Source organism: Rosa chinensis, chromosome 4 (assembly GCF_002994745.2).
Source record: "Rosa chinensis cultivar Old Blush chromosome 4, RchiOBHm-V2, whole genome shotgun sequence".
Classification (NCBI taxonomy): Eukaryota; Viridiplantae; Streptophyta; class Magnoliopsida; order Rosales; family Rosaceae; genus Rosa; species Rosa chinensis.
Genome location: NC_037091.1, coordinates 60,046,269 through 60,065,100, shown reverse-complemented (window position 1 = coordinate 60,065,100; position 18,832 = coordinate 60,046,269). Strand labels below are relative to the sequence as shown.

The 18,832-nt window shown below is 39.2% G+C and overlaps 4 protein-coding genes across 5 annotated transcripts; 2 read left to right on the top strand and 2 right to left on the bottom strand.

The window, feature by feature from the left end:
• Window positions 1-105: 105 nt before the first annotated feature.
• Window positions 106-909, bottom strand: LOC112196691 (phytosulfokines 3-like). Its single transcript, XM_024337110.2, has 2 exons — window positions 717-909; window positions 106-619 (listed from the first exon to the last, which is right to left on the bottom strand). Exons 1-2 carry the CDS (start codon window positions 864-866, stop codon window positions 479-481), a joined length of 291 nt encoding a protein of 96 aa, XP_024192878.1. The 5' UTR covers window positions 867-909; the 3' UTR covers window positions 106-478.
• Window positions 910-10,905: 9,996 nt separating this feature from the next.
• On the top strand, window positions 10,906-15,192 carry LOC112198547 (ruBisCO large subunit-binding protein subunit beta, chloroplastic). Its single transcript, XM_024339691.2, is given in 15 exon segments — window positions 10,906-11,193; window positions 11,273-11,398; window positions 11,772-11,909; window positions 12,248-12,343; window positions 12,460-12,702; window positions 12,781-13,015; window positions 13,124-13,293; window positions 13,412-13,489; window positions 13,600-13,671; window positions 13,838-13,942; window positions 14,101-14,193; window positions 14,321-14,336; window positions 14,339-14,412; window positions 14,504-14,699; window positions 14,799-15,192. Coding segments are annotated over 15 exon segments (1,830 nt in total). The 5' UTR covers window positions 10,906-11,040; the 3' UTR covers window positions 14,834-15,192.
• Window positions 15,193-15,259: 67 nt separating this feature from the next.
• LOC112198549 lies at window positions 15,260-16,273 on the top strand. 2 transcript variants are annotated; one of them, XM_024339694.2, is made up of 2 exons: window positions 15,260-15,906; window positions 16,117-16,273. In XM_024339694.2, exon 1 carries the CDS (start codon window positions 15,742-15,744, stop codon window positions 15,889-15,891), a length of 150 nt encoding a protein of 49 aa, XP_024195462.1. In that variant the 5' UTR covers window positions 15,260-15,741; the 3' UTR covers window positions 15,892-15,906; window positions 16,117-16,273. The 2 variants fall into 2 exon arrangements, with proteins under 2 accessions (XP_024195462.1, XP_024195461.1); XM_024339693.2 differs by having other exon boundaries at window positions 15,574-15,906; window positions 16,110-16,273.
• On the bottom strand, window positions 16,238-16,998 carry LOC112198548 (serotonin N-acetyltransferase 2, chloroplastic). Its single transcript, XM_024339692.2, has one exon. The coding sequence runs from the start codon at window positions 16,939-16,941 to the stop codon at window positions 16,375-16,377; it is 567 nt and encodes a 188-aa protein (XP_024195460.1). The 5' UTR covers window positions 16,942-16,998; the 3' UTR covers window positions 16,238-16,374.
• Window positions 16,999-18,832: the final 1,834 nt, after the last annotated feature.

Genomic DNA, 18,832 nt, shown 5'->3' with positions numbered 1-18,832 from the left:
TGGGTGTAAAAAAGATGTATAAATAAAAGAACTCAAAAGAAAAGAAAAGAAAAAAAAGATAAAGATCTTAAAGCCAAAACTCTGGTCTCTGCTCTGTTAGCTTGTAGTTCATCTTGTCTTCTAAAGACAAGACTGTTCTCTATACGTTTTATATATCATACAACTGAAACCTTTTATTTTATGTTAAACAACTTAATGGTGGTAGGAGACTAGGAGTAGTGTAGAGTTTTTAATAACATTGACTCAGTGAGTATCACAAAATCACATGAAATTTGTCTTGTTCTTTGTTGCTGATCATGAACAGGGAATTAGAGTGACTGAATAGCCTGGATACTCGCCATGCATTGAACTTCATGTGATTACATCTCAATTCCAGGGTTTCATATATCAAATTAGATACAAAAACCTTCACTTTCCACCATAAATAGGATTTCGCCAGATTTACAACAGAAAGTAAAGAAGAAAATATTAGCTAGTATCACGGTTCAGTACTAGTGCTGATATCCTGTGTGTAGATGTAATCTGTGTGGGCAACCATCGACCTTCTCATCAAACAGTCCTTGCTGTTTAAACCCTTGCAAGCATCATCATCATCAATATCACTCAGGCTTGCTCCATTCTACATATTACAAGAACAGACATTACAGCAGAGTAAATTATTATACATGTGAAGCAAAGTTATTAAGGGAGTTATGAAGAACGGGAAAGTAACTTACAGGTGATGATGATGTTATGGAAATGGAAGAAGATGAAAATTTTGGATCAGATAGAGGCAAAATGGGAGCTGCAGGCATTGGTCTTGCTTCCACCTTTGAAAGTAGAAGTAGAGCCAGAAGGAAGAAACTAAGGCCAATATTATTTGCCATTGGTTTGGTCTCAACTCTCAAATCTCAAGCTAGCTTAAGATTTCAGAACCTCGATCTGTTTGCCTTTATACTAGACTGGAATAATGATGAAGTAAATGATTCTGATCCCTTTGGACTTTTCGAAGAAGGGAGAATATGTGAAATTATTGTGCAGAAAGTCAAAACGTTGCCGTTACCCATTAAAGGGTCAATGTTCATCAATTTCTAGATGAACATGAAATTATTCTATGCACCGACGGTCTAAATGACCCAAAACTTATAAGATAATCTCAACCTTTGATATTTATAATTAATATTTATATTAATAACCTAAGAGTATATTTAATATAATCTAACTATTCATTTATGTCTGTGCAAGTGCATGTCGGTGCACTGAATCATCCTCATGTTCATCTCCTTTAATTTCCTCCTAGGAAGGATCACCATTTTAAAGACATCATTGACAAGCGTTCTTCTTTCTCTCACCATCTTCTCCTTTCTTTAGTTTTGTTGTTGTCTGTGTGATGGGAGGCTAGCTGTACTGGCACAACGCAGAGCAAGTGTAAGATCTGAAGTCACATGCATGTGATGGACAACTGGTACTATTATGACTTCTTGGTCATTTCGTTACAGAATCATATCATATACTGCAAAAACCCACAATAGTACTGGTTTATTTTAAGTAGTATTAATTTAGGGTCGGATTATAAATATATATTTATCCTGAACTTACTGTACTCTTGTTCAGCGCACCATATAACCATGTGTGTTTTCATCTATTTGAGCGAATTTGAACTGAAAGAGGTCATAAAAGAATCATGAAATCGTATAGCTATGCAAAAACTTGTTTCTTTTGGATCATTGTCAAAATTACTTTCACACAAAATTTGTATGCATGGGAGAAAAACACTAGTATTGGGAAATGGAATGCAGGAAGACGTACAACTATACAAGGTTCTTACTCTTTTTAAAAATTTCCTTGGGATTAAATTATGGTATATTTTTAGTATTAGCCAAGCTCTTACATAATGTAATTATGAGTTACTGTGTATGACCAAAGTATATTTTACTCTGTTTTATGCAAAATCCCATTTTGTTTTGTATAAAATTCACTCATTATTCCAAATCAATCAAGTTTCAAGGTATTCATATCCAAACTATTGTCGAGTTGGTAAGACACAACTTTGAACATCTTCAAGAAGAAACAAGATTCGGATTCAAACAGATGATTTGTTGCCTTAATGTGAATAATGCACGATATTGGAATAGTGCAACTTTTATTAGGATTGATGCAATTTTGCAAATTTGTAAATGCATTCGTCACTTGAGTACTCTAGCGACACATGAGTGTCACATTTTTGTGTTCGTCATTAAGTGTACACGATCATAACTATTAAACGACTACTCTCATAAAAAAAATTAAAAAAACTATTAAACGACTACAGTATATTTGAACTCGATTAACCTCTATATCTTTTTTCTTCTAATATTTCAATTGTTTGTGATTTCATTGCGATTTCGTTGCTCTGCGAGTCCAATTTCTGTTCTGTATGTTATCGATCAGTATGGAGAGAGAGATAAAGGTTCCATCGGTCCATGTACATTGATCAGGCATTGAAATAAATATGGTGATCGATCAGTGGGTGCAGTGGCAATGTTTTGGTTTTCTGCCCTCACTCTGCAGTCTGCAGCCTAGCTAGATACTCATATGAAACCAAAATATTTTCTTTCATATGAATATGAAAAATCAGCATTTGATCAAGGCTGCAGACCGAGAAAGCATTTTTCTCATGTACGTACGTACGTTCTTTACCTTGTTAGTTTTTCATTTCTGGTGATTGGAAAAGATGCATCTTGGTCATTTTCTTAGAGAATTAATTGTGCCGAACTTCTATTCTTCTGGGCGTAATTAGTCATTGGAGCATAATCATCTACAGTACTGCGGTCAGCACCTGCTGCAGCTAATTAGTTTTTATTTTGGTCCAACATTACTGCATGAACACAAAACTAGTTATAATCCACGTTGAATGCATTGATCCCAAACAAACAATACAAAATTCTGAAGAATTCTAGCTAGGTCTTCAACCATTTCTACGAAGCCGCTCCATGAACAAGAACAATTAATACATGCAAAGTGTGGCAATAACAAGACGAGGAACCCGATAAGAGAAACCTATATATAAATCCAGCATTTAAACGACATGAATCAAAGAGCTTTTGTGGGAAACATGAAGCCTCTTCTATGTTAATTAAACTAATTAAGTCATAATTAGGAGGTCGTGCACTCGTGCGTCACCTATGTTTACTTGTTAGACTACAAAGATTATGCTACCGATGCTCGTTGACTATATGTCCATTTGCCTCTTGAATCTTGATCACCAATCAATCGTGTGGATTAAAGAATTTTTTTATTTATTTTTTATTATGACATGTGAAATGGAAATATTTGCTGTGGATGTAATTTTAATTTTATGAACGTGAATATATCAATGCATGTCTATCTTTATAAAGAAAAAAAAAATAGTATTTCATGTCATGTGACACAACCAATCTACTCAAGAGTTTTTGTCAAACTCACTGTAAATTAAATTAGATCATTATCAAAACACTTATACATGATTTTGGATCATTGTTTGTATGATTCATGGATGCCTCCTTTTGTACATGACAATTTTACTGGTTGTTTTCTAAAAAGATTAATTTTCACGTTATTCTTGTCCACTCTCACGATTTTATTCCATGCTCAACCTTTTATAATACATGAAACTCCCATACTTTTTTCTTTCTAACTCGGACAAACCTCTGTTCCTGATGAGCGTCTAAGTGCTGCAGAAAAATTTACTTATCCACTTATAAACATTAAACAACATCTGCACGAGCCTGTGAGGCTAGGTTCAAATGAGTTGGTCTTGCACTTATTGGAGGACAAATAATTATAAAAGAATTTCGGGAATTGTATAGTGGTTTTTTTACGAATACGTCAAAAGCCAAATATATATGAAGCTTACCATGACAACAATTGATTGGGAAAACATAATGGTTGATGCAGCTAGGCCTTGAGGTGTTTTGATTTATTCCAAGGCAGAAATATCAAAAGCTACGTTCACATCATGGGTCACAACCAATTTTTACTTAATATCAAAAGCTACGTTCACATCATGGGTCACAACCAATTTTTACAAGCCCAATGGGCTAACAGTAATGTAAGGCCCCTTTGAGCTTCCACAGGCTTGGGATAATTGATTATGTTACCAGCACAGTAATGTTGTAGGAGAATGGAATTGTGTATATTCATTGATAATAGGAGCCCTTTAAATAGGGAGTTACAAGGTACCCAAAAAGGTAATAGAATCTGATTACAATTGAATACCTAGAACACATTCATATTACAACTTTAAACCCTAGTTTGTAGAGGCACACATTATGTCGATATCCTTCAATACTCCCCCTTGTCCCGCTCAAACTTGGTGATGACGTTTTGATTGTTGCCTCGTTAAAAACCTTGCCAGGTAACAAAAACCCTGCGGGACAAAAATAACCCTGGTCGAAGGACAAAAAGAGCACAACATGTCCTTCACTCTTCGAGATCGAACGTGTAGACATCATGCCTCCCCTTGATGTCAATATCTTCCCCTGATTGCTACAATCATGGGAGTTCGGATAACTTTCTTAATCCGATGCTCTTCACATGTTTCTCGAAGGTGGATTTTGGTAACGACTTAGTAAATAAGTCCGCTACATTATCCTCTGATCGGATTTGGTTCACTTCAATATTTAGAAATGCTTGTTGTCATTTTGATGGAGGGGAGGAGGAGCACGGAAGGTGGCATTTTACCTTGTGGGGTCCGATCCCACACTTCCGTCATCTCTTTTCTCTGTAGGGATAAAACAAGCCCATATCAATTGTATCTCTCAAATATCGAAAGATTGTCTTTATACCAATCTAATGGAGTTGCGTTGGCGCAGGGCTATATCTAGCCAACAAGTTCATAATAATTGAGGTGTCCGGTCTTGTATTGTGCTAAGTACAATAATGCGCCTATTGTACATAAGTAAACACTTCTGCTATTAACACGTCTTCGTCATCATCCCTGGGACGAAACGGATCCCTTTTAGGGCCAAGACTACGGAAGACCATGGTGCATCTTTGACTTTATCAAAAATGTCTCTTGACATGGTATACAAGTTCTGAATTTAGACAAAACCGTGTTCTCCCAAGGTCATTCCTCTCAAACTCGGATTTCAGGTGTTCAGCGGTTTCCCTTAACTCTCAAGGGTTCCAATTATGTTTATCAACATAAACCGCGACAATTGCAAATCCGGAACTTGTCATGGAAACACGTGGGCATAGTTCATCATATCCCTTTCCAATCAAGTAGTCATTTTAGTGAGCATTTTAACCTCGTTGCAAATGCGCTCCGTGGTCTAGAGCCACTTGACTTGGGTAAATAAAGTCCACAAGAACCTTCATTATATTTCGTATCTAGATCCCCATAGAGATACGTAGTGACCACATTCGTAAGCTGCATGTTCAGTTATTTGGAAACTACCAAACTGACAAGGTAGTGGAGTGCAATGACATCCATTACGAGAGAATATGTCTTCTCGTAGTCGATTCCAGGGCGTTGTGAGAAACCTTGCGCCACAAGGCGAGATTACCATCTCTTTTTCTCATCACGTTATCTAACAAAGACCTATTAATGTCAATAGGTTTTATGTTAGGAGGTGTTGGCATCTCAGGCCCGAAATCCTTCCTCTTCGTTAGTGAATCCAATTCAACCTAGATCACATCTTTCCATTTAAGCCAATTTTCTCTACGTTGGCATTCTTCAACGGAGTAAGGTTCGATGTCATTGGTTCCAATAATTCCACGTCCTCATGTACACTAGTGTAGTTTGTAGAGATCTCTATATTCTCAGGAATTGGTTCTAACATTGAGGTGTCCCCCAACGATGTCTCTTGGACATAACCACAATCCAAAATATTCTCATGAGACAGATTTTGAGTATCAATGATCAATGGATCAAATTGTGCCAAACTCGCTCTCTTCTTAGGGCGAGAATCCATCGAACCTATGGGTCTCCTACTCTCTCTAGCGGAACCCATGGCCTATGACGCCATTATGCCACCTTTATGGCGTCACCATACCACCATCCATGGTAGTGGTGTAGTACCCATCTTCTCTGGGTGGCACCATGTCCTCTTGTGGGGACATCGATCCTTGTAGGCATGTTTGCAACAGGTATATGTGATCTCGTCACTTTTAGGGGGATCAAGATGAGACATAGTGGGGACAGACCACGACAATTCCTGTCGTTCCTATTGAACATTGACGTTCTAATCTCCTCCTAACGACGGGAAGACTGTCTCATCAAAGTGACAATTCGCAAATCCAGCGAAATAAAGATCACCTGTCAAGGGTTCTACATAGCGGACTTATAGTTGGAGACTCATGTCCAATATATATATGCATTCGTTGCAATGACTCATGTTGATGCGTTGTGGCGGCGCAATTGGCACATGAACCGCACACTCAAATATGCATAAATACGATATATTAGACTCGAACCCAGTCACTAGCTGTAACGCAAATAAAAGTTGAGTGGCTGCTATGAGTCGTAGACGAATTAGCATAGCTGCATGCAATATTGCATAACCCAAGCGGAAAATATTGGTGCGCATTACCAAAGTCCGGGCTACCATCGTAGTCTTTTAATGGTGGCTTTTCGGCCAGACCAATTGGGTGTGTACATGGGAATATGATACTTGATATCAATACCCAATGATATGCAATAGTCATCGAAAATCTTCGATGTAAACTCTCTAGCATTATCAAGTCAAATTGACTGGATGGGATGATCTGGGTAGTGAGCCTGTAACCATATGTTATGTACTAGGAGGGTAGTATAAGCAGCATTATGAGTGGATAATGGCACAACAGGGGACCAGCATGTTTGCGTATCAACCAACACCATAAAACATCTATACGGTCCGCAAGTTGGTTGATCAGATCCACAGAATTCTCTTAGATTCTTTGTGAGAATGGAATTATTTCCTCAATCTCCTTTGCATAGGATGGTCTCAATCCTAAATAACAGGCTTTACAGAACGAAACATGGGCCTTATAATCAACCAATAAAGGTTGTGGTTAAGCCACAATGTCACAATAGACTTGAGAAGTAGAGAGGAGTTTATGGGGTCAATGCCATGTATTTGCCACAGGGGGTAGGCGGCGCTGGCCATACATGGCCGGTCTTTGCACAATCATGGGGCCATGAGGCGCATGTGCAGCTCCTCGAACTAATTCTTGGTTCTTACTTTTCTTCGTTTTGAAAATGGATGTCCGTGTAAAGTCTTTAATACACAGATCATCATGTCAAAGCCTATATGTGTCAGAATCCCATAAGTTGTTTCTCATGACATGGTTGGATTCAGTAACTCAAATAGTGGTTGCATACAACCCACTAGAGCGACACATAAGTTTCTCTAATACTCGTTTATGTCCGTAGTCATTAGAGGTGATGCAAAGGAACTTTGTCCATTCTCATAATGTGTTTCCACATGAAAACCATTGGCTCTTATATAATAAAGTTCGAATTGAGGTATGTCCAAGACATTAAGTAAAAGAATTGACACTTTATTAATAGCCAATGATTACATCAAAGTTTCCAAAATCTAATCCAAAATAAAATCAAAGTAAGACACATTGTAGTCACTCTATCCATTTGGTAACTCCAATCAAATATGACCAGGAAAGTAGAGAGAGATGTTGGTGGAGCAAGACTCTCTTAAGTACCAATAATCTCAATAACTTTCCTAGACATCACATTTTATTGGGTCCGCCACATAAGAAAGAGTTAATACAATTGTCATTTATTGACTAAGGAAAATTGCCATAACAAAAGTTCTTGGAAAAATAAAAGGACTAATCTAATCAAAGTCTGCTGCATCCTTGTGCACTTCATCTTCAGCTTTGAAGTCCTCTATGGTGAGATTGACATCTCCACCATCTTCTTCTTCTTCTGCAAGGTACACTTCTTGCTCTCTCAGGTCCCTATATGCCCTGTATCTGGCAGCTAGTTCCTCGCTTGCCTTGCATTGCTTGAACCAATACTCAAGTGATCCACATCAATGACACTCATCATTGTGGTTGCCTCCCTTTAATTGAGGTGCAAGTTGTGCACGTCGCGGGCATTCCCTAGGAGGGTTGGTGCCACCACCACGACCCATGGCGCCACCATTACGGCTAGGGATACCACGACCCCCTCTCCTACGTGTGGCATTACCACCACGTGTATCCACACCAAACTTGCAGTTTCCTTCCTGGTTAGGGCGGTTATATGGGCCCATACGTCCCTCATGTCCCCCATTCTTAGGGTATCGCTCCTTGCGCCCTCCTTTGGGTGCATTATAATTCGCCTCATGAACGCTCTTAGTTCCAATGGGCATTGAATTATAATTCCTCACGAGTATGTTATCATGTTTATCAGCTACAGATATAACATTGATAAGTTGATGAAACCTCGTGATCCGTCCAGCATTGACTTCAGTACAGTATTGCTTTGATACCACAATGGCTGAAACGGGGAAGGTGGAGAGAGTTTTCTCAATTATCTCTTGCTCTGTGACAGGTTGTCCACAAAACCTCAACATGGACTGTATGCGAAGAGCTTCTGAATTATATTCAGCAACAGACTTGAAATCAGTAAAGCGCAGGTTGTTCCATTGAACCTTCAAGTCAGGGAGGAGGGAATCTTGGACATTGCCAAAGCGCTCTTCTAGCGCTACCCATAGCTGTCTTGCATTCTTGATCGACATATACTCCAATCTGAGTGCCTTGTCCATATGGCGTCACATCAAGATAACTGCTTGAGCATACTTTGTAGGTGTTCACACGAACACAAGATCCGGGTTAGGTGCCTGGATTATGGGTAATATTCCCTTTGAAGTGAGATGGTTCTCAACATCGGTTACCCAACTGTGGTAATCCGAGCCTGTTGAGTCAAACATGGGAAAGTCGAGTCTAGGTTCCTTCAACATCCTGAAAATAAGAAGAGAAGATATATTAGTTTCGGAGTTAAACTTCCACAAAAACTAAAACAATAAGATTTCCGAGCTATGCTACCAAGAAATCAATTTCCAAGAATCTCTTTTGGATTAGACCAAACAATGATGTTTTAATATGGTCACAATTTGATGCTTACGGACGCTCTTAGTTCAAGCATTGTGAACGCTCTTAGTTCACACGAACACTCTTAGTTCTTTTAATTATGAACACTCTTAGTTCATACGAACACTCTTAGTTCGTTAAGCGTGAATCCCCACAATTCCGCTTTGTTAAATATCAAAATCATTTGGCAACATATATTCCAATATTTGTAGAAAATAAAAGGAATTTAAATATAAAAAAGCAGCAACCTTAATTATAAAAACTTACGTGATTGTTCTTGGCTTGAAGACACGCGCGTGTTGATGCAGGCGTAGCTAAATTAGGATTGCTGGAATTTGGTCGGAAATTGGCAGTTGGTGGGCTGCCCTTCTCCCTTCCCTTTTTTTTCTTCCTCCTTTTTTTTTCTTTTTTTCGGGCCCACCCCTTCTCCTTTTTTTTTCTTCCTTTTTTTTTCTTTCCTGGCCCGGCCCTTCTCCTTCTTTTTTTTCTTCTTCCTTTTTTTTCTTTTCGGGCCCAGTCCTTCTCCCTTCCTTTTTTTTTCTCTTTTTTTCTTTTCGCGTCTTCTTTCTTCCTTCTGGTTCTTCTCCTTCTTTCTTTCCTCTGTGCTTCCTCCTCCTAATCTGCAGGTGGGTGGCTGGATGGGTGAGTGCTGCAGTGAGGTTGGGTGGGCTGCACAGATGCTAGGTGGGCGGCGTAGGCGCGGGGGTCGGCTGGCCAGTGAGATGCAGTGGCTCGGAATCGGCAATGATTGGGCTGGTGCAGTCCGAGCTGTGCAGGGGACGCAGGCGTGTGTGCAGGTGCGTGGGCTGCTGCAGGCTGCTGGGTGCGTGGGCTGCTGCAGGCTGGTGTGCAGGGCGGGGGCGCAGGTCGGCAGGAGGCTGGAGCGGTGTGCAGTGGCTGCAGGCGGTGGCTGGAGGGTACGCGGGGGCTGCAGTAGTGGACTGCAGGAGGCGTGGCAGGAGGCTTGGGCGGCAAAGGCTTCAGTAGGCTTGCAGAGGAGGCTGCAGGCTTTGCAGCAGAGAGGCTGCTTGCGGCAGTTTCTTGGTGAGGCTGCTTAGGGTTTTTTTTTCTTTTTTTTTCGGATAGGGTTAGAACTCGTGCTGATAACGTGTTATAGGAGAATGGAATTGTGTATATTCATTGATAATGGGAGCCCTTTAAATAGGGAGTTACAAGATACCCAAAAAGGTAATAGAATCTGATTACAATTGAATACCTAGAACACATTCCTATTACAACTCTAAACCCTAGTTTGTAGAGGCACACATTATGTCGATATCCTTCAACCCATGACAACAATTGATTGGGAAAACATAATGGTTGATGCAACTAGGCCTTGAGGTGTTTTGATTTATTCCACTTCTTCTGCCTTAATATCAAAAGCTACATTCACATCATGGGTCACAACCAATTTTTACAAGCCCAATGGGCTAACAGTAATGTAAGGCCCCTTTGAGCTTCCACGGGCTTGGGATAATTGATTATGTTACCAGCACATAACTTTTACTTTTACTATGCCTGAGCTCAGCATTGCATTTGTTTCTACAGTTGTTGCAGGCAACTATTATATCATTAGCTGCTCCTAGCTAACTGATGTCTCTTACATGCATGAAATACTTGTTACATGCATGCACATATAAAACTCTTCCTCTTGATACTCAAAGTTGACATATAAAACTCTTCCTCTTGATATTTATTCTATTCTATAGTGTTTGAAAACGATGAAATATTAATTTAAAGAGTACAGAATGAATGCGTACGTTATTATGTATGTATCGCAATTTGTCATATAACGTTTAGGGGCCAATCTAGCTGAACAGTAATAGAGTTATAGTTTGTCATGCAACCATTGGCATATAATAGCGCCAAAATAACGTCCAAGATTTTTTTGCTCTCTCTTATCCTCCAAAAGTCCAAAAGTCCAAAACTTCACAACTATCTTCAAAGTTATCTCCAACTCCAAGCTTCAATGAGATTTACAAATCCTGCATTCAAATTCATGTTCACCAACTGAACAGAATCACCATGGCATTTTCTCCAACTCCCATCTCTGCACTTTCTTCCACCAACCCAACACTGCCCAAAAGGACTTCTTCACCTTTTACCACTGCAAATCCAATAGGCATACCCAAAGACCTCTACTTTAACCATGATGGTTCTGCCACAAAGAAGCTTCTGGTAAGTGGTTAATCTGAAACCCACAGCTGGGTTTTGCTTGACGTTATATTTAATTGGGTTGGTTAATTTGGTGGTTCAGGCAGGGGTGAGCATGGTGGCAGAGCTGGTTGGGGTTACATTGGGTCCAAAGGGAAGGAATGTGGTGCTGCAGAATAAGTATGGACCTCCCAAGATTGTCAATGATGGTGAAACTGTTCTCAAAGAGGTAGTGCTATACAGCTTGGTTCTAGGTTTGATTAGCAATTTGGGGTTCAGGAATTTAAGCATGCATTTATATACAATATGGCTGCCCATATTACCTATATATCAAATTTCTAAATTTCAGTTATTTTTTGTTACTGACTAACTGTTTCTAGTTTCTTATTAGTTGGTCATCAGAACTGCATTGCCTTTTAAATTTGCTCATAATGTCCAAATAGAAACTGTTGTTGTTAGTTTATTCATCAGTAGCTTAAAATGACTGATCAGTCAGAAATTGTATAAGTAGATCATTAGGAATTTAGCCAGTAAACAATATTAATTAAGAGAAGAGCATGTATTTTCTTCACCTACCTTTTTTTAATTTTCTCCTTCATAAGATCGAGTTGGAGGACTCTGTGGAGAATGTCGGAGTTAAACTGTTAAGGCAAGCTGGAGCAAAAACAAATGACCTGGCCGGAGATGGTTCCACTACAGCTGTAATTCTTGCTCACGGTTTAATTACTGAAGGTGTGAAGGTATGAGTAATCTAATGTGATATTGTCATACCAGACTCGATAGAAACAAGTATATGAGATAACATGTAGGCAGGCTTCCAATACAACACAGGCTTATGACTCCTGTTACACCTGATCAGTTAATTTGTATTTGCTAAGATTTAAGTCCATAAGCATACAGAGACTTATCATGTAGTTTGTGAAGTGGCTCATTTTGTTGTCAAATTTAAGTTTTGATATCATAGCACTATGACTAGTTTTCTTCATTGTTCAAAATGTTTTCTACTTGAATGTGAGTTGATCAGTGTTTCTACTATGCTTTGGAAATCTTCTGGTATTACACATGAACTTTCCTCTAGGTTACTGCAGCTGGCATGAATCCCATTCAAATTGCTCGTGGGATTGAGAAGACTGCAGTGGCCCTAGTTTCTGAACTCAAATTGATGTCCAGAGAGGTACACTTGTTTTTTTCCTTCTAACCTTTTGAAAGTGCGAAGACCATGTGATCGCCTTATTCACAATCATGGAAAAAAAATTCAGCTACCAGCCACCCACATATTTTATTATGCAGATTGAGGATCATGAACTTGCAGATGTTGCTGCAGTTAGTGCAGGCAATGATTATACAGTGGGGAACATGATTTACAATGCTCTTTGTCAAGTAGGAAAGAAGGGTGTAATTACTATTGAAAAAGGGAAGTCTACGGAAAACACTCTTCAAATTGTAGAAGGAATGCAGTTTGATCGTGGATACTTATCTCCTTACTTTGTCACTGACCGACAAAAAATGATAGTGGAGTTTCAAGAGTGTAAGGTAATAACTGTAGGTTATATACAGGCCGACATGTTTTCCTATGAAGTAACTAGAGGCCATGAAATTCTTTGGTTGCAGTTGCTTTTGGTTGACGAAAAAATTACACACCCGGAGGAGCTGTTTAAGATATTGGACAATGCAGTGAAAGAGAAGTATCCAATTGTGATAGTTGCCGAGGGGATTGAGCAGGAAGCTTTAACTCCAGTAATAAGAAACAAGCTCAGAGGTGCACTGAAAGCAGTCGCCATTAAGGCGCCTGCCTTCGGTGAACGCAAAAGCCACTACTTAGACGACATTGCCATTTTGACCGGAGGTAGTAGGTTAAACAGAAAATCATATTTTCTTTTGATTCTCTAGACTTATTATCTGTTCGTTACATTTCTTTACAATTTTCTTATTTTGTGTTTGATGTACTTTGCAGCAACAGTTGTAAGAGAAGAGATGGGAATGATTTTACATAAGACTGGCCCGGAGGTATTGGGGACTGCTACTAAGGTTGTGATAACAAAGGACTCTACACTGATAGTTACTGATGGAAGCACTCGAGAAGCTGTTGACAAGAGGGTTTCTCAGATACAAAGGCTTGTTGAGGTGCATTGAACATCCATTATTCCAATTCAATATTTGTCAAGGGTAGAAAGAATTATACATATTGTTATTATTCCCTCATAAGAACGTATTGTGAAACATAACTATTCTTGTTTTCCAGAACACTAAAGAAGAATTTCAAAAGAAGATATTAAATGAAAGAATAGGAAGATTATCAGGGGGGATTGCTATTCTGCAGGTAACCATAAGCTTATTGCGCTCAGCGTCTTTATAAACTGAATGTCAAGAGACTGAGTGACTGACTTCCTTTGGACCTGATGCAATTTGGTTCTATTAATCAAATTATAGGTAGGAGCACAAACGCAAGTTGAGTTGAAGGATAAACAACTCAGAATTGAAGATGCTTTGAATGCAACCAAGGTAGTTTCTTCGTGTTCTTTTATTTGTAGGAATTTGAATGTGAATCGCTAATGGTTGGTTCTAATATCGCCTAATCCCTTATTCCAAAAAAAAGTTATTTGTAAAGCAAAAAAAAAAAAAAAACAAGAATCGCTAATGGTTGGTTCTAACTTGGCTTATAATAAAGGCAGCAATTGAGGAAGGTGTTGTAGTTGGTGGTGGCTGCTGCCTTTTGAGGCTCTCGAAAAAGGTGGATGCCATCAAAGAAGTTTTGGAAAATGAAGAACAGAAGGTACCATTCCTCTCCCATTTTTGGACATGTTTGATTCAGTGCCTTTTCACGGCAGAATTTTAATTTTATATCACCGCAGTTCGCATAAGCATGTTCTAGCTGTCAACTCTAGTTCTCACAATCCTTACTTTGATCTTGTTGTAACTACCTGTGTGCAGATTGGAGCGGAAATATTCAAGAAAGCTCTAAGCTATCCCGCAAAACTGATAGCTAAAAATGCAGGTGTAAATGGCAGTGTTGTAGTAGAGAAGGTCTCTGCATGTTAATGATCTTCTTAAAATGTAATTGTACATTAAATGCATTTCACGCTTTAGAAACAGATACCTAGCCTTATGATCAAATTATCTGCCCTGTTTTGAGACTAGTTGAGTTTTGCAGGTTCTATCAAATGCTGATATGGGTACGGATATAATGCTGCAAGAGACTGTTATGAGGACCTAATGAAAGCTGGGATTATGGATCCATCAAAGGTACAATTGGTTAGTTTCAGAAGACGAGTGCACTAGTTCATATGTTTATGAGGATTGTTAGCTCATGGCCTCATGCATGTTACTTGGACAGGTTGTTAGATGTTGTTTGGAGCATGCTGCATCAGTCGCAAAAACTTTTCTGTTGTCTGATGCTGTTGTCGTCGAGATTAAGGAATTGAATCCCATCCCAAGAAGAATGCCAAGGCGAAGGCCAAAGCCACCCCTTCCCCCCATGCCCCAAATGCCACAGATGCCGCCAATGCCACCAATGTCCATGCCAACCTCAGGTAATTCGTGTCTTATTTCTCTGATTTTCCCTGCTGCTCTTTGATACATTCTGGTTGTGGAAGTGATGGATGTTGAATTCAAAATCTCTGATCATTCAGGTGCTCGATCATTTGGTTCCAAGTATGGCAGATGAAACTCAATGACTAAAGTGATTGAAACCCTGCTTGCAGTCTATCTACCAAAGTTGAAGGGGGGCAGTCATGAAACCACATAGCTCTTCATAATTCAGCTCTCCTTCAGATCAAGTGCATTGCTTCCAAAACTACATCAACTAAAGTTTGCATTTGGGAAAAGAATGTTATTATTCTGATAGGGAATGCTGCAAGAAAATTTTTTTGCTCACTGTTAATAGGATAGGATTTCTTTTTGTCCACAATGTAACTAATACAAGTGAAAATCGCCAAAGTCCCTGACTCGTTGTCTGAGGGATAAAATCAGACATGTAATAGCAACTATTTCTTAATGTCAATCAAATTTCCCATTTTCTTCCCATATGATATCCTCATTCAGAGGTTTTAAGACTCCCAATCATCAATTCATCATAAACATCCAAACCTTTGATACATGTCCCAAGAAGATGGAGTCCAAGTGGTCTCATCATGAGCTCACCGACTGATGATTGTTACTCATCCTCATAAAATTGTGCACCTCCTTTTTGGTTTCATCAACTATCATTACTATTCACACCCAGATTCATAACAAATTTCTCCAAATACAACCCACACCAGAGAGCTCAGAAATACATAGCAGTGTGAGTCACACCCCATATTACTTTGCAGGGGCAGTAAGACACGTGGCGATAGAAGCATAACGCACATCCTCCCAAAAAGTGAGAAAGCCGTTCTTACCGAACCCTCAAATGTCTCAACCTTTTGGTTGTTCTTTCCCTTGTTCTCTTCTCACCCCTCTGAGCCTTGTATAGATGTGTATACACACCGGAGCTCCATTTCCTTCTCTCACAAGCTTAGATTAGAGAACCCATTTCAATTTTGTCTGAAAAACAAAAACAAAAAAAAGATTCACAAAACTAAATTCAACACGATGTGGATGATGGGTTTAGGGTGCATCCAGGGCATTTTGGATTTGGTGGTGGCAGGTGTTTCTCTCATGATTGGTCTGAGCGTCTTCGCTTTCATTGCCTCTGTTCTCTGCTCTGCTGCTTTCTTGTACAGCGCCAAGGGTGCGTCTTGATCCATTTCCCTCAAGGTAGCTTTCCCCAATTCAGATTCAACCATCTTGATTCTGGGCCTCTATGAATTTCCTTCAATTACAAGTAATCTCTAGTCTTAATCAAGATCAAACCTTTTGTTTGATCCATGAAATTCAATGTCAACCCCTTTTTTCATGTTTTTCACAATATTTAATCTTTTTTAAGGCAAATTTTGACCCCCATTTCACCTGTATTATAGATATAAGCTGCAGGACTGACATGCTTTGGCAATAAGCTGTGGATTCCACTCTAGCTCGAACTAGTTTTGAAGATGGGTTTTGTTCATGTACGTTGTATCACTGTATCCATAAAATTTCATACAATTAATTTTCTTGGATTCAATAAAATTCACCCTTTGTTAGATATATGATATGATAAACAAGCAATCATCTTTACATTCGAAAACTCAATAATTGTGCAATCTCAATCTCCTATATACCTCACTGTGCTTTGATACAAAAAGATCACTTCTGCTTCTTGGGCTTTCTGGAATACACCATTCCGCGGATCCCATCCGGGTCGGCCACAAAGCCCAAGGGCCGATAAAACCCGAGAACCCGGGGCTCCGAATACAAAGCGATATTCCCGATGCCCTTATCGACGAGCTCCTCCACGAGGCGCTCCATCACGGCCCGGCCCAGGCCGATCCCCTGAAAGGAGGGGTCGACGACGACGTCCCATATGATGGCGTTGAAGACGCCGTCGCCGGTGGCCCTGGCGAAGGCGACGGGGCGGTTGGTCTTGGCGTACTCGAGCCAGAGCAGGGAGTCGGTGTGGTCCAGCGCGATCCGGATCTTGGCCGGGTCCCGCTTGGGGAACCCGACGGCGACGAAGACCTTGTTGAGGTGGTCGAGGTTGAGGTCGGCGGTGGTGCGGTGGAGGAGGAAGCCGCGGGAGTCGAGGTCCTGGTCCGAGATCGAGTACTTGTTGGTTGGGGAATGCCACGAAACGGCGACGTTTTGAGGCCGAGCTGCGGTGGTTCTGAGGCGGAGAGACTGGAGAGGGGCGGAGATTGTGCCACGTAGCAGCATCGTTGGGAAGCGTGAGAAGAGCAGAGCGATGAGGAGGAGGAGGAGTCTAGTGAGAGAGCGCCATTGGTTGTGAAGCACCGTTGGAAGATAACGATAGTTTTAGCGCGCTGTCATAACGGTGTCGTTTCGGTGAAGTTGTGAGTTTGGGACCAGTTATGTACGGGAGGGTTTTTAATGAGGACCAACAAAATGATGATCTTATTGTTGTGAGATTTATTTTTTGATCACATTTTCATAAATTAACCGTTAGGTGTGTAGATATTCATGTGTAGATTATTTATGTAATTTTTTAATCAAATTAAAAATCGTTAAGGCATTTATAATCGTGATTTATCATTTATGAACATGAACGGTTAATGTTTGACAGATTTGTTTTGTTCATTGATTTGATCTAGTTCGGTACCTTAACCATTAGCAATTTGGCGGAAAATTTTCAAAAATGCTATACTCATGCGTATAAGCATCTAACGGTTGATTTGTAATAACGTAATCGAAAAGTGAATCTGCTAAACCATTAAATAGAAAGTCTTCATTAGAAGCTCTCCCTTTTTTTTTTGGTGAGATTGTAATTTGCCGTGCAACTAAAAGAAAGAGCCGCAAGGCCAATGATGAAGGATTGAACATTTTCTAGGACTAGCTAGCTTCCTATCTTGATGCCGAGTACAATTTAGTGACAATCGGCTACGAACAGCCTTGAGTGATGTCTTTAAACAATGTATTAAAGCGAACTCGCACTCTCGTCATGCCTTTTACTCACTCTCTCGACTTGGACTCAATCACTCCTTTTTATTTTGAGTAAAACCCACCAATAGGGTCAAAACTTTTCTTCACCGGACAAAATGATACCCAACTTTCAAAAGTGATCAAAATGATACCTAAATTTTTAAAAGTGATCAAAATGATACCTAAATTTTTAAAAACAAATCAACTTGATACCTAACTTTCAAAAGTGATCAAAATGATACCTAAAGTTTTAAAAACAAATCAATTTGATACCTCAGTTTAATTTTTTGTAACTTTTTGTTAAAATTGATCACGTGTGGTGCAGTATTTTATGGGTTTATAATAATATTTTACACAAAAAACTATTTTTCAATTATTTTTTATTTTACTTTGTTAATTCTCTTCTTCTTCTTCTATCTCTGCCTCTCTCTCTCTTCCCATTTTTCTTTGTTTCTTTAGAAGTTGGGAAACATCCGAACTTTATTTGTTTCTACGATTGATGGTAGAATTGAAATTGAATGGAAGATATTTTTTTTTAATTCTATAGAAGAAGAAGATTGGGTTATAGATGATTGATGGCCCTCTGACCACAAATCACTTCAATTTTTGTGCTTGATTTTGCATTTGATTTAACAAAGAAGTTAAAAAAAAAGGGCTAAATACTAACTACTACGTAGTTTGGGTCCAAAATCAATTCAATCTCTAAACTTCTAATTTCATCAAGAACACCCCTGCACTTTCAATTTTGAACTAATAGGTCCAATTTGTTAGTCTTCAGACAATTGAGTCATTTAACTTGTTGATGTGGCTCATATATGGCCTATATTTTATGATGTGGTGTTGAGGTGGCCTGCATAGTCAATTTTGGAGTGAGTCCTACTATTAGAAATCTATTAAATAAATAGTTTTTCAACAAATAATCCAACTATAACTTGAACTCATAACAGAATATTAATGAATTTGACCTATTAGATCAAAATTGAAAATACAGGGGTGTTTTTATTGAAATTAGAAGTCCAGGAACTGAATTGATTTTGGACCTAAACCACAGAGTAGTAACTAGTATTTAGCCCTAAAAAATAAACTGAGGTATCAAATTGATTTGTTTTTAAAACTTTAGGTATCATTTTGATCACTTTTGAAAGTTGGGTATCAAGTTGATTTGTTT

What these genes read in the sequence shown, in the direction of transcription:
- LOC112196691 (XM_024337110.2), bottom strand. Translation starts at nt 866, where the DNA reads ATGGCAAATAATATTGGCCTTAGTTTCTTCCTTCTGGCTCTACTTCTA. An exon ending in CCATAACATCATCATCACCT is followed by an intron (nt 620 to 716) that starts GTAAGTTACTTT and finishes TGTAATATGTAG; the next exon opens with AATGGAGCAAGCCTGAGTGA.
- LOC112198549 (XM_024339694.2), top strand. Translation starts at nt 15,742, where the DNA reads ATGTGGATGATGGGTTTAGGGTGCATCCAGGGCATTTTGGATTTGGTG.
- LOC112198548 (XM_024339692.2), bottom strand. Translation starts at nt 16,941, where the DNA reads ATGCTGCTACGTGGCACAATCTCCGCCCCTCTCCAGTCTCTCCGCCTC.